Source organism: Salvia splendens, chromosome 10 (assembly GCF_004379255.2).
Source record: "Salvia splendens isolate huo1 chromosome 10, SspV2, whole genome shotgun sequence".
Taxonomy (NCBI): Eukaryota; Viridiplantae; Streptophyta; class Magnoliopsida; order Lamiales; family Lamiaceae; genus Salvia; species Salvia splendens.
Genome location: NC_056041.1, coordinates 19183012 through 19209827, shown reverse-complemented (window position 1 = coordinate 19209827; position 26816 = coordinate 19183012). Strand labels below are relative to the sequence as shown.

The following is a 26816-nucleotide window of genomic DNA, read 5'->3' as shown; positions in this document are numbered from 1 at the left end:
AAAATATTTCACTGTTTACATATTTATCATTTAGTTTTAATCATTTCATTTTTGGGTGGGAACACAACAGTGTTCAAATATTTTCCAGCAATCGAAATATCGTTGGTTTTATTTAAAATTACACATCATACACAATTTCCATGTAGACAAGATGTGTATTTTCAATTTCCACGCACATATCTCGATCTCGAAATAAAAAATAAAACGATAAATACTATAGTAACGGATAACTATATAATCTTGAAACATTTTTAGTAAGTTGGTCTTACATTCAACTAAATCATTTATTATATACTCATGTACTAGTACTATTATACACTTCATAAAGTAAGATACACAATCTAAAATCTACTACTCCTTAACTTATTATACTCATTTTTTTTTACATTTCTGAAAATTCATTCCGAGCTAGAATTAGACATGTAATGAGAACGGAGGAGTATACCTTTTGCATTCTCAAATATATTAATGAGGCTCGTTTCATGCATGTGTTCCGTGGCAAAACTGCGCTCAAATCAATGAACTAGCGTCTATTTTTGAGCCAGGTGTGTGTGAAATCCGTCATTTTCAGAAGAAAGAACAAATCAGTTGGGCGGAAGCGCGAAGCAAGAAAAGAAGCAAAAACTGCGACATTGAGTGGATCAAGTCAAAAATCAAACGGAGCCAGCAGGAGTTCCACATGGAGATAGAGCGAGAGACCCCACTACAAAATGTGAAGGGCAGTAACGACATTTCAGAGAGGATGGTACCCTAGGGATCAGAGCCCTACGCCTCTCTATATAAGGAAAGCCCAACACAAGAGAAAAAATGGGGAGTCCGAGCAAATGAAAGGAGAGTCCGGAGCGAGTAGTGAAGGGGGGTCTCACAAGCACTCTTAGTTAGAATATCTTTAGGATTTCAACTCTCTTCTGGGGATGAAATCGGAGCTCTTTCACTTCTTGTTCTTGATTCCGTCGCACACACACTTGGTCCTAGTTTATGTTTAGTTAGCTGGTAGTTGGAGTTGGTTTTCTGCGTTTTTGTCAGCTTTCAGTTCTGTATTCCGCTCCGAGAAGGGGCGATGAAATAATTTCCTACTTTCGTAGTTTGTTTTCAGCTTACTTTTGATGACATTGACCTTTGATGCTTTTGATTTAGTAGATTTGAAGTTATGATTTCATTTCCAGCCGATGTGTTCTGTTTTCATGCATGGTATTTCAGATCTGCTTTTGATTTCTGTCTTGTGGTGTTTATCTTAGTTTAAAATGTTTGGTTATGTTTTGATTTGGTTAGATCTGATGGTTTATGTCTGAGTTGTCTTAGGATGTTTAGATCTGGGTGTTTATGTTTCGTTTCTGCATGATCATGGGTTAGTTTTGTGTTACGTAGCCGCAGCTTAGATTCTAGGAGTAGATTTAATTTCATGGATTGTTATGATGTTTAGTCTTTCTTAACCTTTCAGATCTGTTCTTTGCTCTGTTTTCCATGATTGATTTGTTAAAGAAGATGAAGTTGTTAGAAAGTTTTTACTTTATCGTATACTTTGCAAGGGACTGACAGCCCCGTTTATTCTGTTCATCCATTTATGGAAAGTTCAGTCGAGTTGATCAAGTAGACTAGTTAAGCTTTTATGAGTTGATCAGTTTAATAGTTTAATCACTATAGTCCAGTAGTTAACTTAACCCACACTTAGAAGCGTGGCAGCAGCCACTCCCATTTCGTGTCCAGCATGCAAATCTCAAACGCCTTTTCTATGTGGGATTGATCCTTACTTCCCTATACTAGTTAATAGTATTAGTGGGTTAAGGTTTTGAAAGAACGCTCTCTTGCTATCTTATTCATCTCACTCAAGTCGAATCAGTGTCGAGTTGTTCAGCCCGAGCTTTTACTGTATCCACTCATCTGCAGTTTGCAGGTAGCAGGCGTATGTAGGCTGGCTTGATCAGTTCGGCGATCCAACTTGAGCAGTCCACAACGACACAAATACAAGAGAAGAGCGGGCATTCAGAAAACAGCCTTTCATATATATATATAGATGGATCACGGGCAAAAAAAAATACTAATACTTGCATTCTTCACTATATTTCCATTTCCTCACCCCCTCTCTCTCTATTGAACACACACACAATTCTCTCAGTGATGAATCCAAGAAAGCCAAATCCGGCACCTTCCCTAAAACTCATCGTCTACGGCATGCCCCTCCTCTTCCTCCTCCTCACCATCGCCTCCATGTTCAAGCACAAACCCTACACCACCACCACCACCACCCTCACCTCTCTCCGCCCCCACTGCAACGCCCCCTCGAGCATCATCAGCCAGCTGGAGCCCCTGATCGCCGAGGAGCCGCTGGACGTATGGGAGGGCCTGGGCAAGGAGGAGAGCCACATCAGATACCTCCCCTCCCTGACCGACCTCTCCCGCAGCCGCCGCTTCATCTACGTCGACCTCGGCGCCCGCGACTACGACTCCAGCATCGGCAGCTGGTTCGCGAAGCAGTACCCGAAGCAGAACCGGACGTTCGAGATCTACGCGGTTGAGGCGGACGCGTCGTTCCACGCGCAGTACCGGGCGCGTCGGGGAGTCACGCTGCTGCCGTACGCGGCGTGGGTGAGGAACGAGACGGTGGTGTTCGGGAGCAGGCCGATCGTGGTGGGCAGCAAGGTGTGGCGGATGCGGCCGTTCGGGAGGATCGAGGGGGAGCAGGCGGCGGCGGACGGGATGTCCGCGGTGGTGCGGGTGGCGGCGTTTGACTTCGTGGAATGGCTGACGAGGAACGTGGCGGAGGAGGACTTCGTGGTGGTGAAGATGGACGTGGAGGGGACGGAGATCGAGCTGGTCAGGGATTTGGTGAAGCGGGGCGCTATGTGCCTGATCGACGAGCTGTTCATGGAGTGCCACTTCGACCGCTACGTCAAGTGCTGCTCCGGCGAGAGGATTAATAGGTTTAATTTCTCGTATCCTCAGTGTTATCGTTTGTTCAAGGAGCTCAGGGATATGGGCTCTGTTGTGCATCAGTGGTGGTGAGATCTGCTCCGGCCTGGCCCGGGCGGCCTTTATCTTATTTTTCCGGACTCCGGTAATTTTCAAATAATCGGCTCCACCGCGGTTATGGATATTTATCAATTTTCATTAATTTTGTTAGATGATTTAGTGTTATTGCAATAACTAACTTCGTTCTCACATTTACCTCGTGCATTCTTTTATTCTGTATTTATGAATAAGAGTCTTATTTAGTTATGGTATATGTTTTAAAAAATGTAGAGAAAAGAAAAATGTAGAGAAAAGTAGGTTGAATAAATTAATAGAATATGGGTCTCAATTCTATATTAATTTTTTTATAATAAAATGTGAGTTGCATGAGTTGGTGGAATGTGTAAGAACTATTTATTAAAAATGACTTATTTTGGAATGGAAAAGATAAAACCAGTGGCAGAGGGAATTCAGGACAAGGGGGACGGTGGTACCCCCAATTTTTTTTAATACTAGTATTATATATATAATTTATTAGTAATGTATTTTATAAAAAATTTTCAAAAGATAGCTATGAATATTGAAGGAAGATTCATCTAAATCTAAGGAAATAAATCAGAATATAAGGTTTGAGATAAAATTTAAATTAAAAAATTAAACCCTAATTAAAATCTATAAAAAAAAACCCCTTCCGTCAATTGCCAGACCAAGTCTCTAGTCTGCAATCCTCCACCTTCCCTTCCCATCCAGTGATCAGCAGCCTGCAGGAGCATAGTCGTGCTCGGAGCTCCGTCAATTGCAGATCATTCAATCCAGCCATCGCTCCTCAGAGCCTCCAGGTTTGTTTCTTGATTTCTATGAGTATTAAAAGCTTTATTGCAGTGCTGCTAATCTGCTATGTTGTTAAAACTTTAATTTAATGCTTGTTTAATTTATCATTCTAGTTATAGTTGTAGCCGTAGACTTGTAGTTGGGAATTGTGAAAGCATGACTTTTATACTTTTATATAGTTTGAGTTATCTATAAGCCGCAAAATATCCTTTCTAGCTAGATATAAGTTTGTATATTTTTAATATTTTTGCAGAAAGTAGAATTAAAAAGAATGAAGAAACAATCTGATCTTCGAAATATGTTCAAAAGAATGAAATCTCATGATAGTTCAAGTTTTTCGGCTCCAAATGATAATACGTCTCCTTCAAATGCTAGTGCGTCTCTGGCTCCTCCCAATGTTACCGTGACTCCTTCAAATGTTAGTGTGTCTCCGACTCCTTCAAATGTTACCGTGACTCCTTCAAATGCTAGTGTATCTCCGACTCGAAGTGTCCCGTTAGAGGAAAAAGAATTGATTTACGATGTTGAAAAACTTAATCATGATCCTGCAAAAAGAGATAGTATAATGAAATATCCTCCAAATGAGCGAGATGCAGTTAGGAGAGCATATATTCTTAAAAAGCCCTGTCAACCAAGATCTCACAACTTTCCTAGAAAAAAAATTGGAGGACGTCGATTTATGCCTTATTGGTTCGATACATGGGATTGGCTTGAATATAGCATAACAAAAGATGCTGCATTTTGTTTTGTTTGCTACTGGTTTAAGAATGAAGTTGGACTTACTGCGGGGGGAAATGCATTTGTGAACAAAAGATTTAAGTCGTGGAATAAGCCGGACAGATTTACGAAGCATATTGGTGGAGTAAAAAGTGCTCACAATCTTGCTTATGAGAAATATGTGAACTTAAGAGATGGCAAAAAAAAGTCTATTCTTGTTTCTGTTGATAATGCCACTGAGGTGACCATAAAAGAATATGACATTCGCTTGAAGGCTTCAATTTCATGTTTGCGTTATCTACTGCGGCAAGGTCTGGGCTTTCGTGGACATAGAGAAAATAGTGAATCCCTTAACAGAGGAAATTTTCTTGAACTTTTGAAATGATTAAGGACACATAATGAAGTTGTTTCAAAAGTGACTTTGGAAAAATGCTCCTGGAAATTGTCAATTGATATCTCCAACTATTCAAAATGATATTATCAATTGTTGTGCTAAAGAAACAACTAAGCGAATTGTGGAAGAACTTGGTGTTGACTATTTTTCTATATTAGCTGACGAATCATGTGATGTGTCCCAAAAGGAACAATTTTCACTTTGCCTACGCTATGTTCAAAGAGAAATGGGGACAGGTAGTGGAAAGATTCATTGGTCTTGCTCATGTTGGTGATTGATAAGTCGCATTCTAGGCCTTGGTTACTGGTCAGTATAACCTGCGTAATTGGATTATATCTGCAAAACAGTTGCTAAAGTGTGTAGGAAAAAAGTCTCAGTCAGTACGAGAGGGTTCAGATAACTCAGGTGAAAAGAGCGTCAGAAGGGTGCAATACTGACCATGATGCATGCCAAAAAGGCTCGAGATGGAGAAGAATGATTGCTGAGAAAGATCAACCACAAAACGAGGGCAAGAGTCTACCCTAAAAAGCAAGGGCATGCCTCCCTATAAAAGGAAGCCACTTGGAGAGAGGATGAGGATCGACTTTCACGCTTAGTTAGGGTTCTCTTTCTCAGTAGATCAATTCCTTCAACATAATCCAAATTCTTCTTGTTCCTCGCCACAGCCATGGTCACATGAAGTTCCATCAGTCCACCGGAGAAGCGTCTTCCATCGTTCCAACCAGTTCATTTCGTAGTCATAGCAGTTTCATCGCCCAGAGTGGCAAAACAATCTTTATTCACTTTCCTAGTTAATCTTACTTGTTTTTCTTTCGTTAGATCTGTTGCATATTCAGTATTTGCTATCATTTTGAAGTGTTTTGTTGTGATCCAAACGTTTTATGCAATGAAGTTGTTTTTATGCATTTCTTTCGGTTTGAATCTGTTTTATTCTGCCTAGGTAGCTTAGATCTAGTTGTCGCGGTAATTTCTAAGTGTTGAAAGCATGATTTCATTTGGAGCTGCTTGGTCTGAGATTGTTAGTTAAGTAACTGTTTAGATTTAATTTCTAAAGTGATTAAGTGCGAAATCTGAGTTTACGTGATTCTGCCACCTTGCATGTCGTCCAGTATGTGTAGTTCTTGATTTCGCTCGTTAAATCTTCGAATTTTAGTGAGTTAATTTGTGGATCTGAATTGTGGAGTTGTAAATCTTGATTTCATCGATGGAATCTGAGTTTGTTGATTTTGTTCATGCTTTTTGAAGAAGACAACATCCACATCCAAGTTTGAGACCACTTTTGTTTTTTAGTTGCTTTTGCTTTTGTCCTTTGCTTTTCTGCTGGTACCCTACAGATCTGACAGTGTAGCCACCCAACCACCACTTTTTCTCTGATATTCCGTTTAGCCTTTTATAGTAACCGAGTACTTTCCACATGTTCCTGAAATACCGTGTCTCCCACTCTCACGTACACAACTACATGTCATTCACTTTCACACCACCTAGTCAGTAGAGTACCACCTTTAATTCTTGTCTAGGTAGAATTTCAACCCAAACGTGGTAGCTAACCAAACCCCTCTAGATTATCACCACAATTACCCAAAGCGCATCCATCTCTGTGGGATTCGACCCTTACGTCCACTATACTAACCAGTAGAAGTGGGTTGAGGAATTTCTTTGATACCAGGTTTAGGTTAGTCGGGACTTCTATCCTGATCAGGAAGATACACCCTTGCTTAACACGACACCGAGAACCTGCAAGCTCATCAAAATGGCGTCGTTGCCGAGGATGGATGGCATTACTAACTGCTATTGTGCGTGATATTTTGGCGTGTATATTGTGCATAATTTTTCTCTTTTCTTTTTATTTCAGTTTATGAGAAGCAGTTCGGCTCGTGACCATTGGAGACCGAAGATACTCCAACGAGGAACTATACTCGTGACCACTCGTTCTGGCCTGTCGATAGCCCTATCCGACCTAGGCACGAGTAGTGACGAAGAGCAAGTGTAACACCCGTACTTTTTAAGTACTAATTAAAATATGTCGTGAATTAGTTAAAATGAATTTTTGTCGTCATGCTATGCTTCTCGTTATTTTCTTTATAATGGAGTATAGTATTTACGTGCTTGGTATGAAATGAGACGTCTCTTTTATTTAAATGATGGAGGTTACTAGGAGACGTGTTTGAAAGTCTCGTTGAAGTAATGGCGTTGATGTTGCTATACTTGGCATGATTGAATGAGATGATTGAGATGGATTTTATAGTACTTGGAATAACACCAAGTTACTACGAGACAAATAATAATTTGTCCAAACGAAAGGAAACGAAAAATATAGGAAACGAATAAAAATAAATATAAGAACTTGGGCCGACCCAAGTAAATATAAATTAAAGTCCCAATGTCCTTATTTAATTTTAAGAGTGTTGGGCCATCCAAATTTTCTTTCTTTTTACTAACTTGAGCCTAACTCCACAAATAATATGTTGAGCCCAATTCCTTCATGGAAAATTTTGCTTGCAAGCCCAAAAACTCTTCTCATTCCCTAACCCCATGGAGACTCCCAATCTTCCATCTTCCACCTTCACCTCCCAATCTTCCATCTTCCATCCTACTACCAAGGGTCACACAAGGTAAATATATCAATCCCTTCCCTTCTCTCCTCACAACATACACTTTTCAAAATCTTCTTCTCTAGCAAAAACAAATATAGAGAGAAAGGCGAGAGAGAGTCAGAAAGTAGGTGCCACTGCCTTTTTGTTTCAATCACAACCAAATTAAGAAATCGAATCTGCCAAGCCAAAGAGATCAATTTCTTCTCGGCTCTATAGCTTTGCATCACAATTTCCAATCGGTTGAGGTATAATTCCTTCCCATCCAATCTCTTTTTCTTCATGAATGGCATAGTATGTAATCAACAACTATAGAATAAAACTTAAATACACGAACCTATCTTCGGGGCTGTCGGGGGCTGTTCGGCGCTTTTGGGGTGAATCTGGGTTGTTTCGGAGCTGTTAGGGATAGTTCCGGGACGAATCGGGGGGGCTGCGGTGATGTTGCGGGGCTGAACGACCGCCGATGGAGCCGCGGCGAACAGCAGCCGATGGAGCCGCGGCGAACAGCAGCCGACGGCTCTATGCAGACGGAGCAACGGCGAACTGCCGTGGCGACGGCGACTCTGGGCAGCGAGCAGGCGGCAAAGAGCAGCAGCGGCGGCAGTTTCTGGTGTGGAGTTGCGGCGCTGTCTCTGACGCCGTCGGTGAGTAACGAACAGCGGCGATTTCCGCCGGGGAAGTCAGCCACGGTAGTGGCGGCGAAGGCGGCTCGGCTGCACGCTGAAGACGACCGACGGCGGCCAGCGTCGAGGGGTGTTTCGGAGAAGGCGACGGAAATTGGGAGAATTTGCTGAAATTCTCGATTCGGTCGAGAGAGAGAAATAGAGAAATAGGGAGAGAGAAAGAGAGATGGCGTGATGGAGATAATGGGAGTATAGTGGGTTTTTGCTTTTAAAAGATTTGGGCTTTTGTTTTAAAAGAGATTGGGCCTCACTAAATAAAATTTAATGGTTTGTGTGTAATTTGGGCTCTCTTTTTTTGGGGGGCTTTCTTTTATTAGTTGGACTCCTTGATTTAATTGGAGAAATAAGGTGGACTAAGATAACAATTACCTTGGGTTGAATAAATAAATCTTTGGGCCGATAATTTAATAGTGACGAAGTATTTAATTAATTCTGAAATATTTTTTAAGGATGAATAATTTTATACTAAGTATGAAATAAATAATAATTTACTACGGGAAAATGTGTTGTAATTTAATTATGCGCCTATATAATTTTCGAAATGAATTCGACATCGTGGTGGAAAATACAAGGAGATAACGGAGGAATTATGGGCGTAAGCGGTCGACAGGCGTCGCACGCGACTCCTTGGGCGGCCGCCGAATAATCGAAAATGCACGAAAACCGAGAAAATAGATAAAAGACTTTAATTAGAGTGAATGCATTCTAAATGTTTTCTTTCTTGAGAGTGATGTGTACTTTAATTTTCTCAAAAGGTGGTTCGCACGCTCGTTAAAGTTGGATCAAGAAGTTTGTTAAGGAAACTACTAAGCTTTTGAGGTGGGCTTTAATACTTAAACTCTTTTACTTGCAATGATATGTATATGGTAAGATAAGGGTGGTTTAAATGTTATGTCATGCCGTATTTTATGTTTTGAATTGCCTATCTGATTGTCGACTAGAATAATGTTCTACTAGACTTTGATGGTTAACGAATTCGGGTCTAACTAGGGTCTAAGCCCTACTTAGGCTGGTGCACTGATGGGGGTCGTGAGCCGTCCTTTGGGTCGGCCGGTCCAGTGTTCGAGTTTGTGGCCACATTCTCGTTTCACATGATGGTTCAGATATGGTACATGATGGAGGATGATGATGATATTTGTCTGCGCAGACACCTTTTTATGGAAATGATTTTAGTGTTTCTCGACATTTTTTTTAAAGTAAAACCCGAGTTTCACTCAACGATGGCTTGACATAACTTTATTGATAAAGTGTATTTTGGGCATGAGTTCACTGAGTGCATCAAGTACTCAGCCCCTGCATATGTTTTCCCTATGTGCAGGTTGAGCGTGGATGGAGGACGGAGGATGTTGAGCATTTGGACAAAGGCAGTATTCAATAAATGTTTCGGTTGCTATTGTGTCTTCATACATAGTAGTAGCTAACTCTCGATTGCTTCTGCTATGTCAAGTTTTTAGAACTCTTATGATTTCTTTATTCTGTTGGACTATTTTCCTACGAATTTCAGACTATATTTTGGTAATAAAGTTGCGTCTTTTGATCTACATGTTGTACCCCTTTATTGTTTCCCCTTTCTTCCCCGCTTCTTAATTCCCACATTAGTCGCGACCCACCGTACTTTCTATCCTTAGGAAGTGCGGTCGTGACAGCAAGACACCATAGAAGGAGGAATACCAGAACTGGTGCTACAATTGGAAGGTAACCCAATGAGGATGGCTGCCCAAGTAGACGATGACCCGGAGATCGGATCGATGAACGCGCATGCCGACGGAGAACCGCCGCAAGCCATAGTTGTCACCCCAGGAGAGACAGCCTGTGATGTGAAGCCCCATGTTATCGCAATTCTACCCACATACTGTGGGAAGAGCTATGAAGGGCCCTACGAATTTCTTCATGAATTCTGTAAGATTTGAAAGGCACAGCGAAGGCCAACGGGGGTGACCGAGGATGACTACAGATTGAAGGCCTTGCCGTTCGTCCTAAAGGGGGAGGCCAACACATGGTTCATGCGCCTGCCACCCAACTCCATTGAGAGTTGGGCCGATTTCAAGTCAGCCTTCTTAGGCGAATTTTTCCCGTCATCGAAGACAAGTGCGCTGAAGAGAGTAACCAGTGTGAAGCAAGAGTACGATGAACCCCTGAGTGATTATTGGGCGAAATATATGAGCCTTTTGGATGCGTGTCCAAACCATCATATGGCAGATATAGAGATACATCACGCCTTTTATGAGGGGATGAATAAGGCAACAAAGGATCAGACAAACTCATCGTCAGGAGGAAGCTTCACGTAGCTAAGAGTCAGTGAAGCGAAAAAGGTCCTAGGAAAGCTTTTGAGTGCGAAGAAGGAGTACGATAACTCGAGGGATAGATACAGCAGAGAAAGGATTGCGAGTGCTTCGTCCACTGACCAGGAGCAGAAGATAGAACAGAAGATGGACTTGAAGATGGAAGAGCTGAAAAAGACGCTCCTCAGCGCGATCGAGAAGAACACGCCACCGTCTTCTCCAACTGGGGGCTACAAGGGTGCAGAGCCGGGAAATCAAGGGCAAATCTATGATCAGCCGAATGACTTAGTCAATATGGAGCAAGTCAATGCTGCAGGATACTACAACTCTAGTGGGAATTGGATCCCCGGGAGACAACGAGATACACCATGGAGGGACCATCCAAATTTTCGATGGGGAGATGAGAGCCAAAATCAAAACTAAGGTCAAGGTCAGAACCAATACAACCCCCACCTGAACCAAAATCCCAACCGTGGCCCAGCAAACCCCGACCACCAATCCAAATTGGTCAGGAAGGAACCAACAACCCCACAACCAAAAGCCACAGAACCAAAACTCAAACCCTGTTTATGTACCACCCCACCAGAGGAACTTCCAAAATTACCAGAATCAGCATAATCAAGGTCCCCAACACCAGCCGAATCAGAACTAGTTCCAGAGCCAGAACCAGAATCAATATCACCAAGACCAGTACAACCATCATGCCCAGTATAACCAATACCCACCGAACCAGAACTAGCAAAACTTCCAGAATTACAAGTACCAAGGGCCAAATCAGTCCCAATATCCTAACAAGTCAAGGAGATCTATGGAGGACATGATGGGAGAACTGCTCGCTTCGCAGCAGAGTATCAATGGTGAGTTGCAGTCCAATAATGAAGTAGTGCAGGGGATGCAGAATGCCCAGAAGGAGCATAAGGCGAACATGGATATGATGAATAGGCAATTAGCCTAGCTGGCAAGTTCAATGGGTGAGTTGAAGGGGAATTCAGGGAAACTTCCGTCTACAGTCCATGTACGTAAAAAGGCAAACGTGAGCAAGGTTACATTGCGGTTCGATATTGCCTATGATGGACCCCAACCGAAGAAGCCCAGTGGAGAGCCCAGTAAAACGAAGGTACTGAGAAACATCGTCTCGGAGAGAGAGCTCAACAGACCTCTGCCTCAGATGCAGGATCTGTTTTTCTTGGACGAAGCACCATTGGAAAAAGATGAAGCCAAGGGCATACGACCAAGGGGAGACCCTCCTAAAGAAACGGAACCCACGACAAAGACTCCAACCCAGGATGTGCCCAAGGGAAAAAACCATTCCCTTACCGTTTCGTGACTAGGAGGAAGAAGGAGAACCCAGTGGATTACATGTCAATTTTTGGGAAGCTGGATGTCACCATACCATTCCTCCAATCCGTGAAGCTACCCCCGCTTGGGAAATTCATCAAGGAGTTCATAGCCGGGAAGGCCCTGGAGGATGGAAAGATCATGGTGCAAGGGATAACGTCAGCAATTGTGCAGGAGAAGCTACCGCCCAAAAGAGCCGACCCAGGTATGTTCACTTTACCTATAACTATAGGAGATGTAAAAGTCGAGCATGCGATGTGTGATCTGGGAGCATCTATAAATGTTATGCCATTATCAATCTATAATCGGTTGAAGGGAGTAAAGTTGTCAAACACTATGGTGTTAATCCAACTGACTGATAGATCATGCATAAATCCTGAGGGCGTGTTGGAAAATGTATTGGTGAGAGTGCATAATTTTACTTATCCTGCTGACTTTTATGTGATCAAGATGAGTGAGTCTGAAGCTAGGGAGTCTAGCGGTATATTATTAGGGAGACCATTTTTTAGAACAACTAAGACAATCGTGGACATGACTAAGGGGATAATTTGCATTGATTTTCATGGAGAGAAATTCACCTTTGATATCAATGAGGCCATGAAGAAGCCTATCGATTCTGAAAATCTATGCTATGTTGATGTAATTGACCCCCTAGTCCAAGATTTTCTTGAGACCGAATTATTGCAAGAAAAACTCCAAGCGTTGGATGTGTATGGACAGGCTGATGTAGAAGCAGCTGCATGGTGCGATCTGATCAGCAACCAAGGGTTGACTGATGAAGAGATAGAAGGAGCAATTAAGAACTTTTGCCAGAAATCAAAATTTATTGGAGCCGCAGGGGCTCGACTACCAGCCAGTACAGAAGAATTCTCAGGTGATGAATTAGAAAAGGAGGGGGATTCCGCAAGGCACCTTCTACCCGCAGACACACTTCCCCCATAAGTTGATTTAAAGAAACTGCCAGCAAACCTGAAGTATGCCTTCCTCGGGGAAGAAGACTCATATCCTGTGATTATCAGCAGCAGCCTTACGGAAGAGCAAGAGGCAAGACTACTGACTGTGTTGAGCAAGAACAAAAGAGCAATTGGATGGAGCCTTACAGATTTGGTGGGAATAAGCCCCGATGTCTGTATGCACCACATCAGGCTGGAAGAAGGATCGAAAGCACATCGAGACTCGCAGCGGAAGGTGAACCCTAACATGCGGGAGGAGATATTGAAGGAAATTTTGAAATTGTTGTCGTTGGGAATTATCTATTCGGTGCCCGACAGCGAGTGGGTCAGCCACATTCATATGGTCCCCAAGAAGTCAGGGGTCCAAGTGGTTCAAAATGAGAGGAATGAGCTGATACCAACAAGGCTAGTCACTGGTTGGCGGATGTGCATAGACTACCGCAAACTGAACGCCACAACCATGAAGGACCACATCCCCCTGCCGTTCATCGATCAGATGTTGGAGCGACTGGCTGGGAAGAAGTATTTTTAGATGGGTACAACGGATATTTCCAAATCTACGTGGATCCTGAAGACCAGGACAAAACCACCTTCACCTGCCCATTCGGAACCTACGCGTAGAGACGCATGCCATTCGCTCTGTGCAACGCCCCGGGTACATTTCAACGATGCATGATGAGCATATTTTTCGATCTGATCGAGGATTGTATAGAGATATTCATGGATGACTTTGCAGTCTACAGAGACTCTTTCGACTCGTGCCTTCATCACTTGGATGTAGTTCTGGAAAGGTGTCAAGCAAAGAGCCTAGTCTTGAATTTCGAGAAGTGCCATTTCATGGTCACAGAAGAGATCGTCCTAGGACACGTGGTGTCGGAGAGAGGGATCCAGGTGGATCAAGCCAAGGTGGACGTCATATCCTAGCTGCCATTCCCTACTGACCAGAAAGAAATAAGGGGTTTTCTGGGGCATGCAGGGTTTTATCGACGATTTATTAAGGTCTTCGCCAAAATCTCCTAACCCCTTACCAGAATCCTTCAAAACGAGGTAGAGTTCGTTTTTGATGAACAGTGCAAAGCCGCTTTCAACCTTCTCAAAGAAAAGCTGATATCCGCACCAATCATCCGGGCTCCTGACTGGGATCATCCTTTCGAAGTGATTGTGTGATGCCAGCGACTATGCAATGGGAGCTGTTCTGGGTCAGAAAATCAAAGGAAAAAGGTATGTGATCTTCTATGCATCTAAAACATTGAATCAGACTCAAAGGAATTATGACACCACTGAGAAGGAGATGCTGGCCGTGGTGTATTCATTTTAGAAGTTCCGGCAGTACTTGTTAGGATCCAAGGTCATCGTCTATACTGACCATGCGGCCATTAAGTACCTGATTTCCAAGAAAGAATCAAAGCCCCGCTTGATCTGATGGGTACTTCTACTACAAGAATTCGATTGGGAGGTGGAAGACAAAAAAGGAGTCGAGAATAAAGTAGCGGATCATTTAAGCAGAATAGTGCAAGATGGAAGCAGCGAGGAGGTGCACGACCGGTTCCCGGAGGAACACTTATGTGAAGTGATTTTTACCGTCAGAAAAATTGATTGGGAAGAGGTAATGAAGCTCACTGGCCAAGATACAACAACAAAAGGGAAAGAAAAAATAGGGCAGGAGCCATGGTTTGTGGACCTAGCCAACTACCTAGTGACATGAGAACTTCCAGAAGTGCCAAACGTCACCAAGGCTCAAAGAATGAAGATCAGAATGAGTCGAAATACTACTTTTGGAACGACCCATACCTGTGGAAAGTAGGAGCAGATCAAGTGATAAGAAAAAATAGGGCAGGAGCCATGGTTTGCGGACCTAGCCAACTACCTAGTGACAGGAGAACTTCCAGAAGTGTCAAACGTCACCAAGGCTCAAAGAATGAAGATCAGAAGTTAGTCGAAATACTACTTTTGGGACGACCCATACCTGTGGAAAGTAGGAGCAGATCAAGTGATAAGAAGATGTGTTCCTGATTGGGAGCAGAGGGACGTACTGACACATTGCCACTCCTTGGCATGTGGAGGACACTTCGGTCCCAAGAAAACGGCATGAAAGATTCGGGAAAGTGGATTCTACTGGCCAACTCTCAACAAAGATGCTTATGAATTCTGTAGAAGCTGTGAACGTTGCCAACTGACCGGTGGGATCTCTGCACGAGATGAAATGCCACAAGTACCGGTTATTGTTTGTGAGTTGTTCGACATATGGGGGATGGACTTCATGGGTCATTTTCCCTTGTCCTATGGAAACCTGTATATTTTAGTCGCAGTTGACTACATCTCTAAGTGGATAGAAGCCAAGGCCACGAGCACGTGTGAGGCGAAAGAGGTAGCCAAGTTCCTCAAGAGTAACATTTTCAGCCGTTTCGGGCATCATCCGCGCCCGAAGATGATGGACGCCATCAGGCGCCCCATTGCGGGTGCCCTGATTCGTAGCTGTAGAAATGACTGGATTTCATTGAAAATGCATTTATAAGAGGCTGCTTATTTTTATGTTAAATAAAGTGTCACCATAGTTAAATACGAAAACGTCTACTTGTTGGATCACGCCGCGTGTCCGTATCTGTAAGGGTACATACATGATTAGATCTCCAGTCAATGTTGAAGTGGCCTAGAAGCCCAATTACATTTGTCAGTTGGCAATATGCGGACATAACTTAATTATAAAATTCAAATTCAATCTCTTCTGCTAAATTATTCTTAAAACCTATACTTTATGTATGTTATGGTCCTAAATAGTAGAATACATACTGTTTTGATCTAAAATTAATAGTTTTTGTTAAAACTTAATCTATTTGGGCGGCCTAAGACTACTTCCATTGTTACCCATAACAAGGTCATCCATAAAAAGACAAAATAGCAACAAATACAAATAATTCTAAAATTAATTACCTCAACCCCTCTCTTCTTTGGTATCCAAGCCCCTTGGCCTAGCGGTAAAGGGTGCTGGATACCGCCTCCATCCTGGAGGTCTCGAGTTCGAACCCTGGGTGGCGTAATTTGTCTTTCCTTCTTGTTATAGGAGTTGATTTGTAATTTTCTCCTTCATATATATGATATAAATATATGAAGTTAATTTAAAAAAAAAAAAAAAAAAAAAAAAACCCTCTCTTCTTTGGTGTTGGTTAGCCGACTTATACATAAAGTGAGGGTCAAGTCCACATGTCACATTTTTATTGGTTGCACAATAACATATTTTATTACTATTATTCTTATTCTTCCAAAAAAAATCATGTGAATTATTCTCCCAAACAATCATGTGAACCACTCTTCCAAAAAATGACGTGTACTACTTCATTTTATTTTATTTATGTTTAATTTAGTATTTATTATTTTATTATTATTTGCTACTATATTGTGCTTCATTTTTCGATGTATATTGCTACTTTATTGTGCTTCATTTTTATATATATATCCCACTGAACATGTAGAACTCATCACAAGCAAACCAAATTTATCAAACAAAATTTCCTTTCATTCTTGTTTTGATAAATTTGGTATATAAAATAATTTATTATAAATTTGAATTATAAAATAATTTATCTGAATTTTTTAATATATTTGAATAAATTTATAAAATTTATATTGATTAAAAGTATATGAAAAAGAACATATGTATTGGGGTTGAGTTGTGGTCATTGATGGAAGTAAAAGTTTTAATAAGTTGAGGGTTATATATGTAGATGAAAGATAAATGAATATTTTATTAAAAAATTGATTGGGTTTGGGTTGGATGAGGGTGACGGATGAGGATAGTCTAAGGATGTGAGTGTGTATGTGGAGAGACTCTCCCAAAAAAAGGGTTGCCTTTTCTTTTAATGTTGAGCCATTTATATAGGACGACCCCAACCTCCAATCCCTAGGGTATATCCTCTATAATTTGACATTTGTACCCTTATATCTTTGAATTCTCTCTCATTTGCCCTTCATTGCAGTTCCTGCTCCTTTTGATAACTTCTCTTGATCAGTTAGGCGGTTTTTCTACATTTTCACTTCCTTTTGGTCAACCTGCGGCTGCTCGGCTAGTCGACACAATCTAACTGATCGAGCAGCCACCCTGCACACTTAAACTCATGATTTGGGCATTATCTCCCCCATAAGCACGTAAAATCACTCAAAAACCAATGCATGAAACAAGCCTTATCAGCTGTCAAGCCACATAATCCGATTCTTTTTTTTAGTAGACTGTCTTTGATAATGATAAATAAGAGTGCTAGGGTAAAGAAGGATTACATTATTTATATTTTTATTAAATGATAATATATGATTAAAATGAAAAACAAAACAGAAAAATTATGATTCTTTTCTATAATCTTAGAAAAATGCAAAATTTGAGGACAACAAGATTAATATTCCGTATTAAACTTTATAAAAGTATTTTGAGAATGTTGTAATGTAGATTGAGTGATGATTAAATAATCACCATATTTTAAGATATGAAATACTACTCAACTGTGACAATTTTTTGTGGTAAATATTTATATTTAGTTATTATTACTCCCTCCGTCTCGGCTAAGATAACACATTTCTTGGTTGGCACGAGATTTTAAGAGTTATTGATTAATGTGTTTAATTGGAGAGAGAAAATATGGGTGTAAGTATTAAAATAGAGAGAGAAAGAGAGAGGAAATATTTTAATAGGAGTGATAAAAATAGGTTGAGTGTATTAATTGGAAAGATAAAGTTTTCAAAAAAGAAATATGTCATCTTAGTTGAGATAAACTAAAAAACAAAACGTGTGATCTTAAATGGGATGGATGAAATATAACGTTACATATTGCCATATTGGGATTTGAAGCATCATCAGCTTGAACTACATCAAAGATTCTCACTCAAGGACATAATTGTCTTCAAACTAAAATGACTAAATGTCACATATATCATTAAATTCATCTCTAACTTTTTGTGGTCAATAATCAAATTTTTGGCTATTTTGCACATTTCAGTTCTACTAACATACATTTATGAAGAGCATTTATATGCGACTCCTTGACACATGAATAATTTTTCTCAACTAATTGTTTAAACAGAAAGTTTTATAAGTACATAAGTCGTTTAATGAAGTTTAATTAATTCCATTTCGTTCCTCATAGGATAGTAATTAAAAGAAGTTTCAATTATTCAATTTCGTTCCTCATAGGAAAGTCGAAACCATTTACGTTTAAATCATTATTGGTAATTCAACATAAATAAATAAATAAGGCTACTCTAACTAAGATCGTACGATCAAGTAGAGCCAAAAGAAAGTGGGAACGCATTTACAAGCTGCAATTTCCATAGATGGCTGTGAACCTGTATGCAGCCTATTCAATGACTACTACTATATGTCTATATCATAGTACTGTGATGACATGAGTCCCATTTCTTTATTAATATTATAATGTAAAACTTTTGCTTATTTGCGTTAATATTTTTTAGTACTCTTGCAATCCCTCCGTCCCATGCAACTTGCATATTTTATTTTCGGACTGACCTGAACTATTTGCACTATTTCTATTTTAAATAAAGTATTTAATTAATTAAGATATTAGAGTTAGTTCGTATTTCCTTTATCTAGTGTTGTCTTATTGCACTTAAATTTTAATATAATTACACTAATTACTCGTGTTCAAATTTACGCTTTCAAAGTGAAAAGTGCGAGTAGTATGAGAGGGAGGAGGATTTAATTAATTAGCTGTAAAAGTAAAAGAGTTAAACTTTTTCATTGTTCACCATTCTTCACCATTTGCTAGAAACAAAACGAATCCATTTTATATTTGTGTGGGCATTTTCCCTTTTTTGTGGGTGAGACTTGAGATGAAGAGAAAAGGAGAGTAGGAGAATAACAGATTTATGGATGAATACGGAAATAAATGGGTTCTGTGGCCTCAAAATAAAGAGATTTCTTTGTCAATTGGCACAAGACTTTTTGGTAGTAGTAGAAAATATAAGATCCTTGCTGTTTTTGTGATGCTAATTTAGTGTAAATTCTCATTCCCTTTTCTGTATACCATTTACAGCTAATTCGTATCTGCTTATTATGTTCTTGGTGGAATAATATTATCACATATGATTTTTTCTTGGACATGTCGATAATTATCAAGATCCTTTCCTATTTAGAGAGAGAAAGAGAGAGTTTATAGATAGGGAGGCCATAGCTTCTTCTCTTGCTTGCTTTAAGCACTTTTAATTTCTAGGGTTTGTAGAGTGGGATGTGTGTGTTTACACTAATCACTCTCTCGAATTCCAGTATAAAGATTGGTACTAGAATTTTGTGTGTATTTGAATTTCAAGAGTGTTTGGTGTATAATTAATTAATAGAAATAATGGTGAGGGGGAAGGTGCAAATGAAACGAATTGAGAATGCATCAAGCAGGCAGGTGACCTTCTCAAAGCGTCGAAATGGGCTGTTGAAGAAGGCGTATGAGCTCTCTGTTCTCTGCGACGCTGATGTTGCTTTGATCATCTTCTCTTCTAAAGGAAGGCTCTATGAATTCTCCAGCTCCAAGTATGTTCTATTCACTTTTTTTTGTTTTTCATTTTTTCAATTTCTTTTTACTTTATCGTGATGCACTATGCTATTGTCTTTGATGATGTTAGAAGAAGGAAAAAAGTGTACGGATTGCTTAATTCTTGTTGCAATAAATTTTTTATCCCAGGGTTTTGTTATGTCATACGGCGGCCTGTTCGGCTGTGCTATGCATCCAATCACTTGATTTGTTCAAGAATTCTGAATTTACGTTAGGTCTTTAATGATAAATAGTTATTGAGAATATAATTTTTGGTAGAATATGAACCATAGTAATAAAAATGATAAGAATCATGAAATTAGAAAAAAAATTACTTCAAAGAAATAGGGAATAACAATACCAAAAGAGACCTTTAAAAAAAATTGACAGTATGTGTGGAGACAGTATGGGTGAGAACCCTAATACCTTTGTTTCCCTCAATGCTGTTTGTGTATCTCATTTTGTACATTTATATATATTCTGATCCACAAAAATTAGAATTACAGTAGGATAGGAAAACGTGGATTTCTTTTGAACCAAATCACTTATAGGTATGTGTGTATAATTGACGAAATGTTATGTAAAAAACCATTTTTTAGAATACTTTTCACTTTATTATTATTTAGTGTTGATTATTTTGAAGGTAATTTGTAAAATAAATGGCGTCAGTAACAATTTTTGAGGCATTAGAGTAAAAAATATGTAAAACAAAATGATAATGCTAACATGAAAAAATGAGAGCTGTGCCCACGGATGATGCATAGATAAGATTTGTAGAATAAAATTTATTTGTATAGCTGACCATATTTTGCATTCATATATATGTGCATTACTTACTACTTCTCCACAAGCTCCTTTAAATTAAAGTTCCCTAGTCTTCTTCAAGAGGTATGTATTGACAAGTTGGGTATAAAAATGTAAGTCTACTGGAAAAACTTACTATAATGTTGTAATTTTGAGAAGAAAAGACATAATTTCTAAACATATTCAAGCATGCTTTGCATTAATTGTTTGTTATGGTTCTAAATGAAATACAACAATATATGTCTCTTTTTGCCCATATACTGGATTTTTTGAGGAAATTATTATGGATTTCGAGAAGTCTTCATCTTAAATTAAGAAGTGAACAACAGTAAAATTATTTCTAGATCTTTGAAGGCACCCACAATCAATATTTGTTTGTTGATGGTCAATGATTGATGCCTTTTAATAGATGTTATACGTATGTATTCATTATTAGATAATTAGTAATAACATAATAAATGCAATAGGCTTTCGATTAACTTTCAGCATCTTACATTTATTTGAAGAGTGATGGAGTATTTATGTATTAGCCGAGAATCTATGGTTTGTGTGTGTAATGGACGTGTGTGTTGTTGGCGGAATGAATATTGTAAACAAATTACAATTTGAGAGCTAGGAATTGTGTGTGTGTGTGTATAATTTTGTTTTATATATTGTTCAGTATGCAGAAATCAATAGAGAAATATTTGGAAGTTACAAAAGATCGTATTTCAGGCTTGGAATTGGAACAGAACATGCAGGTTTGGCCTCACTTCCCCAAAACAATATTCAAATTAATTACTTAAGGTCTGGCTTTAGATAACACTACTTGTATTTATGCTGCATTCTTATTTAGCTACTAATTTAGATCAGAATACTATAATTTTGGAGTATGTTTTTTTAAAGAGTGTGCAGTTTTTTATGTAGTGTTGTGTGTAGTGTTTAAAATAAGTTTTGTTTTAATTATTAGAAAATTCAAAATTTTACTTTGACTCTGAAATTTAAAAATTACTCAGTATACTATAATTAAGAGGTTATTGAATTGAAATATAGTAATATAGTTATAAATGTAGTGCTCCCTCCGATCTCATTAAGTGCCCAGTTTTTTTTCAGCATTGATTTTAAGAATGTAAAAGAACTAAGTGAAATATTTGTTACCTTTGTATAGTATTTGTATTATAATGAAATGTGAATGGAATGAGTTAGTGGAATATGAGACTTACTTACCATTTATAGTAAAAGTGAAATTGAACACTTAATTGGGAGACAAACGGAAACGGCAAAAGTGGACCCTTAGTGGGGAGCTGATGGAGTATAATTTTATTAAAATCTAAAATAAGTAGAAATAAAAAAAATGAAATGATCATCTTTAAGTACTGGAAGGTATAATTGTTCCCATAAAGAATGAAATGGTGATATCTATGAAAAAATATACGAAGTAAAGGAATAAAATTAAAGTAGGAATATAATTTGAATTATAAGAAGGGCAGTAGTATTTATCGAAAAATTTCTAAGAATGTAAAGCTAGTAGTCTAGTACACGATAACAACTAATGTAATATAACTCGACTTTAAACGTCAATAATTTATCCATCCTCAACTTAATCATGCAGGTGAATAATTGAACATTAATTAAATAAATCCTATGTATAGCAGTGACTGGTCATATACATTTGAATTATGATTTTCCAAGATACTTGTTTAAGGTGTAACTTAATAAACGAACTAATAATAATTTTTATACCTTTTAAGGATCTTAGTGAAAGTAATATTGTTATAAAGTACTGTGATACAACTACAAGCCAAAAAATTGTTGTGATTTTGGTAGATCAAATGCACTGACCAGTACATTTTAGGATCTTGTGGAAATATAAACGTACCTTTTACTTTAACAATACACAACAATAATTGTTACAGTATATTCCATGAATCATAGTGATAGTTGTCAAATGTCAATTACTAATTGGTCCATTTTGCCTATAGTATAGAACAAAACTTCTTAGTTGTGAAATAAGACTAAGGGGTGAGTGTGTGGCTAAGCTTATTTTAAGTTTTACCATCTTATAGTAAGTTTCTTTTGGAGTTTATTTGGCCAAATATTTTTCAGTAGTTTTTATAAGTAGCTTATATGAGTTCAGCCAGAAGTTGGGGGCAAAATTTCACTTCAAGTCCAAAATAGCTATTTTTATGATGTATTTGCTCTCTTTTATATGTTTACATTGGCCAAATGAATATCTTTATATATTGACTCAATCTGAGTTTTCATTTATTTAAATAACATTGTTTTCTCGCTTGATCTTACCGCAGCGCTTAAAGCACGAAGCAGCATTCATGTCGCAGAAGATAGAGCTACTCGAGAATTCCCAACGGTAGCTTCTCTTCTTTAGAAAGATAAAAAGAATTTCGGCTAATCCATTGTGTCTAAGTACGTAACTGTGTGGTTATGACACCAGGAATCTTTTAGGGCATAATCTCGGGTCGTGCTCCATGGATGAACTTGAACAAATCGAGAACCGGCTCGAAAGAAGCATTAATAGCATAAGGGCCAGAAAGGTAGAGACATCTCTACTATATGTGTGTGTTACGTTCAATATTTTTGTGATATGTTCATGTTTTTTAACTATAGTATATATAAATATATTCCATGCAGGTTCAATTGTACAATGAGGAAACAGAAAAGTTGATATCAAAGGTGTGATAACTCGTGCCTGTTTTTCCCTACTCTTGCTTTACATTGATGATTAATTTATGCTTCATCATTCCTGTATTGATTTCAGGAAAAGTTTTTATTAGATGAGAACCAAAAGCTCAGGCAAAAGGTAATTAAAATGTGTTTATTCATCAACATTTTTTCATTTTTGTTTTTTGAAGTTGCATTACCTTGATATAGTATACTATATATATTCTCTCCATCTGCCAAAGTAGTTTCATTTTCCGTCCATCTGCAATTATTGTCACACTTTCATTCCACTAACTCATTCTCTCACGCTCTCATTCCACTAGCCTTTTCAATTCATTTTCTATTACATTTTTTTAAAACTAGTGTCAGATTGAATTGAGATGTTTAATGACAGGAGGGAGTATATACTTAGAAATTTGTCTTCAAGTCAAAATTAGTACTCCATATATAGATTATCATAATATTTGAGTCATTCAATTGTCCAAGATATAGGATAAAAATAAGACTAAATGATTGTGTGCAGATTGGATTGAAGCAAAATCAGGCATCAGAAATGCGTAGAGAAATTGGGAGTTACAGTAAAAGCATAGAGAGGTCGGAGGCGGTGACGACTGAATTGTTTATTGGCCTACCAACTCCCTGCAGGAATATTGTCTCTTGATACAATTAATCATTACCCACTTATTTATTAAATCAAAATAATTACCTCTCCTTAACAAATAAATCTAATTAATAATTACTCATATATTAGCTCCTTCATATAGGGTTAACTCACTAAACTCGGGCTGGCCTTTTATATTACAGGAGTTCTTACCTTTCTAAATTAAAGAAAAAAATGACCAAGAAAATGGGTAAATTTTATTTTGCATTGTAGAGTTACGTTTGAAACTTCAACAGCTTAAATTATTTACTGAGGTAATTACATTGTTGTAACTGTTTCTTCAGTTTTCCTTATGGATGTTATGTTATGCGACTGCAATACATTATGTACTTACTATCTCTATGAAAATTAATCATATTTATCTATATTGATATGTTCACCAAAAATTATGAAATATTTTCTTCGTTCTAAAAAAATTGACAAACTTGTAAATAACTCGGACATTAATATGCAATTAGTAAAATAAGATAGAGATAAGAAAAAGATAATGTAAATAGTATTAGTAGATTATGGGGTGCACATTATTAGTGGTGTGTAATTGGTTAAAACTTTCCATATTTAGACTTAGTCTAATTATAAAGGATGGTCCAGAAATGGTAAAATTAGTTTTTTTTTTGGACAGAGCAAGTATTTGTTAAGCCTGATATGTGAAAAATGAGAGTTTGGAAAATTTCAATAATGTGTTTACTGTAGTTAGGGCATCCACTATAAGGCGGACACTTCCAATAGCCCCGTTAATTTTTTTGTCCACATCCTCAGTTTATTTGTCCGCGCCCACAAAAAAAAGTGTCCGCAGCTATACTGGACACTTTTTTTAGCCACTTTTCATTTTATTTCATTTTTCATTTATTTTAATTCAATTATAATTAAAATTATCGGACTATATGTAATTAGAAAAAAAACGGCTATAGTTAAATAAATTAAAATTAAACACTAAATTTTCGTCGTATTAAAGTAATGGAAAAATTATACAACGAAAATTTAATCAATAGAAAATCACATTGTTCTTCACGTTGCGCCACCTCCCCTACGTGCCCAAACTTCTTCAATCAAATCGGCCTGGAGTGTGGTATGTGTTGTGCTCCTGCGCATATCAGTGAAACGTTGGAGCAAATATTCATTACAACGTGGTACACTCATCTGTATCGGCACAGAGGCAACACCGTGACTTGTACTTGCGCCATCTTCCGGTGCCTAGCGCTCTGCAGCAAATCCTTCATCTTCTATTATCATATTGTGCAATATGATACATGTTAACATAATATTCACGACATCATCTCCGTGCCAAACTCGTGCCAGACACCGTATAATGGCCCATCGCGCTTGGAGCACACCAAAAGCTCGCTCAACATCCTTCCTAGCAGCCTCTTGTTTTCGCGCAAAATATTGTTTCTGCGGTCCAACCGATTGGCGAATTGTCTTGACGAATACCGGCCACCGAGGATATATCTCATCTGCCAAATAGTACCTACGGTACTGCGTTCCGTTGGCTACGAAGCTGATTTCTGGACCCTCCCCCCGGCACTCATCATTGAAAAGAGGCGATGACTGAAGAACATTGATGGCGTTGTTCGAACCTGCAACACCGAAATACGCATGCGAGATCCGCAAACGGTAGTCAGCAACGGCTTACAGAATCATCGATGGACCTTTGCTTTTGAAACCAGTAGTGAACTGGCCTTTCCACGCCACCGGGCAGTTTTCCCACTCCCAATGCATGCAATCGATGCTTCCTAACATCCTGGGAAACCGTAAACCGAACCGTGCATATCTAGCAGTCTCTGGCACTCATCAGATGTGGGCTTTCGTAGGAACTCCGGACCAAATATTTCTCGGATACCCTTACAAAACTGTCTGAGCACCGTTAGGCTAGTTGTCTCACCCATCTGTAGGTATTCGTCGAACATATCAGTCGGTCCGGCATAGGCAAGCTGCCTAATTGCAGCGGTGCATTTCTGAAAAGTAGACAGCCCGATCCGGCCAGTGCAATCACTCCGGAGGGTGAAGCACCGATACTGCTCCGCCAAATTCGTCGCTATATGGTTGAAGAGCCGTTGCGACATTCTGAATCGCCGACGGAAAATCTCGGGTGGAAAACGGGGGTTATCCACAAAGTAGTCCGCCATTAGACGCTGGTGCACTCCGCTATGGTCTCGTTGGATGGTCCGACAATGAGTAATCGCACGAGGGATCGCCTCCTCCGCTAATTCCGCAGCGTGCACCGCATTCTCCTCGTCGGCTTGGTTCTGCACCTCTTGAATAAGAGAATTCAACGCGTCATTCCACAAATCGTGCATTTTTAATACCAATTGAATCCACAAATTTTAGTGAGAGAAAGTATGAGTGAAGAGTTGGAATGATGAGAAAATAATGAAGGGAATGAGGTGTATTTATAGGTAAATTAAATTGAATTTATAAAAAAAATGAAAAAAAAAATTCGTCTGGCCCAATCCGCCGCGCTATAGGCCGACGCGCCTATCGACGCGGCGCATCGCCTTGGCGCGTCCTCGCACTCTTCTCGCCGGAGGGCCTTCCTCCCCAAAAATTGCGTCCGCCTCGGGGCGGACGCTACCCGCACTATAGTTAGGCGGGGCGACGGCGGCATGGGGGCGGCCGGCGCGTCGCCCCTATAGTGGATCCCCTTATAATAAAATGGGCCTGTTGTGCAAGGACTAGGGCATCCCGGCCCTATCCAAAAAGCTAAGCTTTCATTGTGTGGAATAATATTCTACTCTAAGTTTGAAAAATATTCTTTACATTTTCTAAAATTTGTGTTAAGTCAAAATGACATTTATTCAAAACACTATATATGTTGTCTCACTAGGCCGCTTATATAATTAGTTCAAGCTTATTTGATTTCTTATTTAGGAGTATAAGACTTAAGTAAAAGGAAAATAGAAGCAGATTATAAAAATTACTCCCTAACAAGTATGAACACAAAGTGTAGTTTTACAAGTGTGAATATTTAGAAGAAAAAAAATACATTTAAAAAACAGTGAAGAATGAAAATGAAACGTTCTTTCCTCATTAAATCTAACAGTTCTTTCCTTTCGTTGCCCGGCCCCACCTCTTCTATAACCTCATGCAATTATTTACTTTCATTACAAATAAAGAAAATGTTTTCTTCAACAAATTTTCCACTCTCTTTTCCCTGGTTAATTTTGATAGAATTCTCCTACATACAATTGGATACTATGAATTACATGACCGGTTTTTAGTTATGGTACATACTTCAGCTAAGTTACAAAGAAAATGAATAATTATAAGTTTAATTTAATAATAATTTTAAAAAATTAAAATGAATTTAGTAAACAAAAAATTATCTAACATAGACTATGTGAGAATGGTGTTAAATTATGCTTGCATTTAGTATGTAGCATAATACTTACTACTATAACATAAATGTTCAAACAAAAATATTTTTA

At 38.8% G+C, this 26816-nt stretch overlaps 3 protein-coding genes and 2 long non-coding RNA genes across 5 annotated transcripts; 4 read left to right on the top strand and 1 right to left on the bottom strand.

The window, feature by feature from the left end:
* The first annotated feature begins 1847 nt into the window (after positions 1-1847).
* Positions 1848-3216, top strand: LOC121750492. The gene has a single exon (XM_042145029.1). It carries the CDS (start codon positions 2119-2121, stop codon positions 3001-3003), a length of 885 nt encoding a protein of 294 aa, XP_042000963.1. The 5' UTR covers positions 1848-2118; the 3' UTR covers positions 3004-3216.
* A 488-nt stretch (positions 3217-3704) lies between these two features.
* On the top strand, positions 3705-5761 carry LOC121750494 (zinc finger MYM-type protein 1-like). The gene is made up of 2 exons (XM_042145030.1): positions 3705-3788; positions 4156-5761. Exon 2 carries the CDS (start codon positions 4346-4348, stop codon positions 4880-4882), a length of 537 nt encoding a protein of 178 aa, XP_042000964.1. The 5' UTR covers positions 3705-3788; positions 4156-4345; the 3' UTR covers positions 4883-5761.
* A 1465-nt stretch (positions 5762-7226) lies between these two features.
* On the bottom strand, positions 7227-8510 carry LOC121750718. Its single transcript, XR_006039930.1, has 2 exons — positions 7820-8510; positions 7227-7481 (listed from the first exon to the last, which is right to left on the bottom strand). It is a non-coding gene; the product is annotated as an uncharacterized LOC121750718 (long non-coding RNA).
* On the top strand, positions 7475-9709 carry LOC121750717. Its single transcript, XR_006039929.1, has 3 exons — positions 7475-7730; positions 8924-8987; positions 9487-9709. It is a non-coding gene; the product is annotated as an uncharacterized LOC121750717 (long non-coding RNA).
* Positions 9710-18526: 8817 nt separating this feature from the next.
* On the top strand, positions 18527-23663 carry LOC121751470 (MADS-box protein SOC1-like). Its single transcript, XM_042146219.1, has 7 exons — positions 18527-19267; positions 20734-20812; positions 22358-22419; positions 22504-22603; positions 22701-22742; positions 22828-22869; positions 23254-23663. Exons 1-7 carry the CDS (start codon positions 19086-19088, stop codon positions 23389-23391), a joined length of 645 nt encoding a protein of 214 aa, XP_042002153.1. The 5' UTR covers positions 18527-19085; the 3' UTR covers positions 23392-23663.
* Positions 23664-26816: the final 3153 nt, after the last annotated feature.